The sequence below is a fragment of the Pteropus vampyrus genome, unplaced genomic scaffold (genome assembly GCF_000151845.1).
Source record: "Pteropus vampyrus isolate Shadow unplaced genomic scaffold, Pvam_2.0 Scaffold392, whole genome shotgun sequence".
Lineage (NCBI taxonomy): Eukaryota > Metazoa > Chordata > Mammalia > Chiroptera > Pteropodidae > Pteropus > Pteropus vampyrus.
This window is the reverse complement of record NW_011889173.1, coordinates 637,013-643,932: the sequence shown is the minus strand read 5'-3', so window position 1 is coordinate 643,932 and position 6,920 is coordinate 637,013. Positions and strand designations below refer to the sequence as shown.

General features: G+C 45.5%; 1 protein-coding gene across 1 annotated transcript in view; it reads left to right on the top strand.

The window, feature by feature from the left end:
- Positions 1-6,920, top strand: part of PLG (plasminogen) — a 48,664-nt gene that overhangs the window by 20,759 nt on the left and 20,985 nt on the right. Inside the window, exons 4-8 of the mRNA XM_023523446.1 lie at positions 1,092-1,231; positions 2,649-2,769; positions 4,244-4,362; positions 5,484-5,646; positions 6,354-6,499. Of these exons, the coding sequence (XP_023379214.1) occupies positions 1,092-1,231; positions 2,649-2,769; positions 4,244-4,362; positions 5,484-5,646; positions 6,354-6,499 (689 nt within the window). The remainder of the gene's footprint in view (positions 1-1,091; positions 1,232-2,648; positions 2,770-4,243; positions 4,363-5,483; positions 5,647-6,353; positions 6,500-6,920) is intronic.

Genomic DNA, 6,920 nt, shown 5'->3' with positions numbered 1-6,920 from the left:
AAAGAGTAAATAAAATAAATATACAAATGAAAAACGGATTCTCTCACGACTCGTCTGTGATTTATTTTAGCATCATTCTTTTTGTACTCTTCCCAAGCTGGCATTACGTTCGCAGTAAAAATGCTTCTCAAGCAGGATTTAGTGCCTATTACCTACCCCTTCCCCCAACCGCACCCCCATGGGATGGGCAGATCTAACATTCCCATAACATTAAGGCTTATAAGAGCAGAAATAATGAAACCGAATGGCCAAATTATAGGCATTCAGGGGTCTTAGAGTTAACCTAAGCCATCTCTACCTGGGAGATGAGACACCGAGGTTCTATTTACCAAAAACAGGTATATAGAAAAATCAGAAACAAAACTTGCCTTTTTAGACTCCAAGTCTTGGGCTTTCGTTATTTCTACACAGCAACTCACCTCTAGATCTGAAAATGAGCTTCACTCCGCCAGCCAAGCCCCCATTAAATCTGACTTCATTTCAGAGCGAACCCAGGTTTGGAACCAGAGGGATCCAACTAAAATTCCTGAGATGCTATTTGTTACTCGTCCAGACGTAGGCAAGACGTGTTTCGTTTTACATTGCTGCGTCTTAGTTTTCTCACCTGTAGAAAGAGGGGTAATAGCACATTCCCTATGGAAGTTTTTCTTAAGACGACGTGTGAGAATGTGTAGCAGGATTTCGATGTAAGCCCGGCGCATAGTTCACACGGGCAAAACGGTGCTAGCGAATGTTATTTTTACAGGGAGAGGGACAACTGGTAAAAGCAGGTGTTTGGAGTGAATCGAGAATTTGGCAGTCTTTCGAGGCCTTTCTATTTCCACTGACTGCGCATGAAAACACTTTGGCTCTGCTTCTAAGACTTGTCTGTCAAGACAGTAATAATGGTAATATTAGCTACTATATTGAAACAGCCTATCAACAGAGAAATTGAAAAATCGGACAACGCAGATATAGCAAGTAGCCAAAATGCATTTGGGCGGCGGAACCTTACACTTCAGATGGGAAACAGAGAACATCTTATTCCGCGTTGCTGATAACACGTCGATTTAAAAAATATAGTCCAAGTGATTCTTTTCCGTCCTCCGCAGATATTCCCCTGAGACGCATCCTTTGGAGGGGCTTGAGGAGAACTACTGCAGGAACCCGGACAATGACGAGAAGGGGCCCTGGTGCTACACCACAGACCCAAACGTCAGATTCGACTACTGCAGCATTCCCGAATGTGAAGGTAGGCGGCGACTCTAGAGACTGTTCGCGCCCGCCCGCCCTCCGCACGGTAATTTGCTGTGCAGCGCTTTCCTGCAGGGGTATTACGAATCATCGATCAGTGCCGTGTTTGACAACATCGAGTGATGTGTGCGCCTCTTGGAAAGGATCCACACTTGCTCAGACCCCCATTATTGACCCAATTATTTTTATCAAAACGTTACTTTAACTACGTGTGCACTCTAGATACAAACTTCCTCTGCTTAAAGCTTGACGCGGTATAAAGACAAAAACAGATTTGCAATTAAATAGCTGAAAGAGAACCACAAAATCGATACAACGCAAATAAACGACATTCACTTAATGTGATAGACTTGGTTGTTTCATTGAAGCCCAGCAAATGAACCAGTTTTTAAATCGGTGATCTGTTATTTCAATGAACCAACCAACAGCACATCTCAAGAGTCAGTGCTACAAATTAAAAACATCCTGTTGAAAATATGGTTTTCATTTCCTATTTCCTGCTTCATTTGCTGGTACAAGGGGGGAGGGGATGATGGTGGGATTCGTGTAGCGGTGCGGATAGTGTACGCACAGAGGCACAGTATGACAGCTTTGTTCCCCTATGGCTTTATCTACTTCAAGCATAAGACCTCTTATTTACATATTATGCCATGAGGTCATTTGGCCCTTAAATGACGTGAATGCACCATTTTTGTATCAGGTCTGCCTCTTTTTTTCCATTATTACTCCATAAAACTTAAAGTCATACATTACCTTGTTGTACCATGTTATTTCAATAACTCCAAATCAGAGTTTCCGTTTTTAAATAATGCAAGAAAGCAAAGAACAGCCAGCTGCGCTTTTCAGTCATAGAAAAAGAGAAGTGTTGTCACTCGGGGTGAGTACTGTTCCACAGGGACATCTGAAGCCCAAATCAAACCCCAGCACCAAAGTCCTGGAGGGGTGCCAGCTTGTTTGTCAGTCATCTGTACGATCAGAATAATTTCAGAGAAAATCTTAAAGATCATTATTGAAACAAAGACACCAACTATTTAGAAATCCTAGTAGAGGAATCCTAGTAGAGAACTTACAGACTTCTGAGAATACGTGCACCCTTCCCCACCCATCCCACTTACCTAGGGCCAGTGCATCCCAGTTTGATTATGGAATTCCTGGATTTGGTCATGATAGTTGAGGGGATATTGACCCAAATATGCTAATTTTAGCATCCGAAGGAGAAGATGACATTGTAGCTCGTATTAGAAACTTGAGTGCTTATTTCCAAGTTTACTGCCAAGTGATTGGAAGTACATATGAGCAAGTGGCAAGTGGCAAACGAGACATTTCTAGTGGGATTCGAATTTTCGCTTTTTTTTTTTTTTTGCTTTATTCAGTTTAGTTTCTTTCTTTCTTTTCTTCTTGCCCCTTCTGCCCAGACGAATGCATGCACTGCAGCGGAGAGAATTATGAGGGCAAAACTTCCAGAACCATGTCTGGACAGGAATGCCAGGCCTGGAGCTCTCAGACACCGCATGCTCACGGCTACATTCCTTCCAAGTAAGTCACCCTGGGGAAGTGATTCGATGGTTACAACTCTGCCGCTCCATGGGGCTTTTCGTGTGATTTAGACATTTTCGCATTCCTCGAGACGTGAACGAATCTGATGTCCCTGGCTTTCGAAGTTTGCATTTTCCCATGTGACTGCAAGGGAAGTAGGCACTCCTCTGCTCAAACTGAGGTCCACGGGAGAGTGACCACCCCTGAGAATCGCTCAGAAGTGCAGAATCTCAGACCCTCTGAAACCGAATCTGCATTATAACCGGAGTCCTGGCTGGTTCGTGTGAGCATTAAAAACCGAGACATGGATACATCTCACTTGTGTATTTTTTAAATATTTCCCTCTGCTTTTTAATTTTTTTCCCCTTCATACTAGTGAGATTTGAGGCTTCTTAACCTACGATCTGGGGTTTGGTGAATCCCTTAATGTTTTGTGTGCATCTTTGTGGGGTCAGGATTCCTAACTTTCACAAACTCCTCAAAGAGGGGCATGCATTCGTGATAGGAACGAGTTCCCCTGATCTAGAAAACCTTACTCTGTTTCACTCAATCCTACAGGAAAACTCTCTCTCTGCAGCTGCTTCTGATCTTTCTCTTCAATTTATGGCTGCCATAGGACCGGAACGGCACTCATAAAAATGTCTAAGAAATGAGACTAAGCCACAGATTTCCCTGTGAAAAACAGCTCCACGAAATTTCTGTACCTCACATTCCAAATAGTTAACTTAAAACACAGCTGTTGCCATCTTTCATTAAAGAAGAAATACAGGAAAGGCTCAAGACCCACAAATGGGTAAAAATTCACTTCCAGGAAATAGAAGAAAATAATTGCTTAAGCCACTGCTGTTCCCTTGTCCATCCTGGCTAAGCATTTACAGTCTCAGAGAGGGACATGAAATTCACGCGGAGGGCTGGTCACGAGGCATGGCACGCAGTTAGCTCACAATCTCAGCCCTGGTTCCTGCTGAGGGGTTTTCACTGAGCTAGCTGCTCCCAGGAACGCAGCTTGTCCCTTTCAGTTTCTGTGACCCTAAAGGCAACAGGACCAGAATCCAGTGGACCAGAAGGATCATTCCTTTAAGCTCTGAGGATGGCAAGCTCTGGGCTGTACTGCGTAAAAGATGACCACCTCTGGTCAGCGAGTACCTCGTGTTTTAAAAATTGCTGTTATTTGCAGCTGAGTAACTGGACTTTGCATAGAACAGTTTTCCAGATGGGTGAATGATAAAGTTACTAATCATGTCCTGTGAAATTTGCGCGTGTAAACTGTTAGGAAAACAATCCTTAGACTACCGAGCTAATCTTTCTTATGAGATGGTCATCTTCTCGAGGACAGCCTTCACCTAGTCACCTCCTTGGGTGCTTGACTCTGCCTAGCACACAGCAGCAGGTGCTCAAGATTTGCTCATTTGAGATGATTATCATCCGTGAACGTAAATATGCAATTCTATTAAAATCCTTTCTGCCCATTCAGATTTCCAAACAAGGACCTGACCATGAACTACTGTCGGAACCCTGACGGCGAGCCTCGCCCTTGGTGCTTCACCATGGATCCCAATAAACGCTGGGAATTCTGTGACATCCCGCGCTGTAGTAAGTACGGCTGCCACCCGGTCCTCGGGGGTCCCCACCAGTTCTGCTCTTGGAGTCAAGGAAAAAACATACTTCTGTGCCTGAGTGCTGGGCCTGAGAAGTGCCTTACGAATGCCGTGGGATGCGATTGCTCCTTTAAAACAATCTGTCGGTTGCTGTAGGTGATTGTCAGCGCCTCCGTTGATGGTGATTTGTTTTCCGATCAGAGGCCGTTGAATGTGGGCTCTCGAAAGTAGCTCTGATGGCCTACTTTTTTCTAGTGCTAAAGGGAAATCAGACCCATGTTTCCTGGACGTGGATTTCAGTGTCCACCAGACTTCTTTCTGATTGTTGCTTTGTAAACAAAAGGCGTCTCCGGGTGTCCACTTTTCAGTATGTCCATGTCGTGAGGAAGCAGTAGGAGGAGAAAATTCTAGCGGAGTAGAAGAAATGGCAGGCTTAGCAAGAGCAGCTGGAAAGAAACAAGTCTGTAATATCACCTGCTATGAGAATTTGAAGCCGGGGACTAAAGATTTAGATGAGGACAGTTATTGAAAGTTGAAAAGGACTCAGCAGTCCCCGAGGGCTGGCTTTGTCTGCGGCCTGACAATCACCCTTTGGGACACTGACCTCTCTCCTTTCTGGACATCGGTTTCTCTTTTCGTCATCTTTTTTGTTTTCTTGAGAATTTCATGATTTCTAGATGCTCAGACTTTTCCTTGGAGACTTTTTTTTTTTTTTGCCTTCTTCCTATGTGCTTCCTCTCTGCTGGCTTTCTGGGCTCTTGGATGTCATTTAGTTACATTTACTCAGTGAATGCCTCACAAAGGAAGTTGGGTCACTGGGATATGTGAGGATCCGGGGGTGCGGGTGACACAGGTTGGTCCTTACCATGTATGACAAACTGAGCAAAGAGAGTATAAAAAGAAGCATGTACTCCAAGGGTCTCGAGATGCTCTCACAGACACAGATTCTACCAAGTCAACTTCTTTTAAAAATGGTAAACGATTTTCACGTGCCAGATTCCAAGAGAGGATGAGCAGGAAAGAAGACAGACCCCCCACACCCTCTCCAAGCATATCATCCTCCTGCGCATCCTCTAGTTTAAAAATAGCCATTGTAATTTGTTACCCCCCTTCAAGCCACACCCCCGCCACCTTCTGGCCCCACGTATCAGTGTCTGAAGGGGAAGGGCGAGGACTACCGAGGAAATGTGGCCGTCACCGTCTCCGGATTCACGTGCCAGCGCTGGAGCGAGCAGACCCCTCACAAGCACAACAAAACCCCAGAAAACTTTCCCTGCAAGTAAGTCCCCCACGGGGGTCGAGCCCCCTTGGCTGAGTGAACGGCGGGATCCCACTGGCGCTGCCTCGGTGTGAGCTATGTCGGGCCCCAGGGGCGAAGCGTTCTTGAAAGGAGACTGGCTGAGTCACACGCAGGGCAGGTGGAACTCGGCACTGACTGTTTTTAAAACACTGGTCCTCAAAGCATGGTTCCCCCGAGCAGCAGCATCCGGGAGCATGGGGGTTTTGTTAGAAATATAAATTTGGGGGGCCTCACCCCAGATCTACTAAATCAGAAACTCAGAGGAGTGGTTCCCAGCACTACGTTTTGACAAGCACCCTACTAAGTTGTCACCCTACTGAAACCCCGGGGCTGTCACACTCAAATTCTGGATCTACTTTCTGAGGCCATAACAGTATGGGAAACACCGACTGTGTTTTAGCGTACGGCACAGTGTCCGACACACAACAGAAGGGCTATTTCGCTTGGCTATACACAGCCAAGGAATATATTTTAATCATTTACCCCAGAGAAGCATCTGTGCCATGATTCCACGGAATCCTACGGAATCCAGCTCTGCTTATGGCTCCGCCTGTGTTTCGGTTTGTGTAATTCTAGAGAATTAGCGGGCTATGTGTCTAATGCCTCCGTTAATAAGCATGCGTTCACCTTGTTATTTATTTGTTTAGCCTTTTTGGAAAGCCGAATTCACAATCGCTCTTTTTCAGAAATTTGGATGAAAACTACTGTCGTAACCCTGACGGAGAAACGGCTCCGTGGTGCTTTACAACCAACCCCGAAGTGAGGTGGGAATACTGCAAGATACCATCCTGTGAGTCCTCTACATTGTCCACACAATTACTGGATGCCCCAGGTAAGAACGAGGACCGCGAGCTTACGGACGGCCCCCCGGGCCGCTTCAGCGGGGTGGCATAGGCAGCAGCTTCGTGTATAGCTTAATGCTGTTCCGGTCGGAACCCATGCTCTATGGTTTCAATTATTTTTAAGTTTGTGGAGCTCTGTTTTATGGTTCAGAATATGGTCATCTTGGTGAATGGGTCATGTGCTCTTGGAAAGAATGTCGCTTCTGCTGTTGTTGGGCTCTGGAAAGGCCGACTAGGTTGAGATGGTTACTGTGGTTTATTTAGCTCCTCTGAACCCTTACTAATCTACTTCTTGTTCTATCGGCTATTGAGAGAGGAGAGGTGATGTCTTCAGCTTTAGCTGTGTGTTCCTCTATTTCTCTTTGGTTTTCTGTTTGCTTTGTGTATCTGGAGCTCTTTGTCAGACAGACG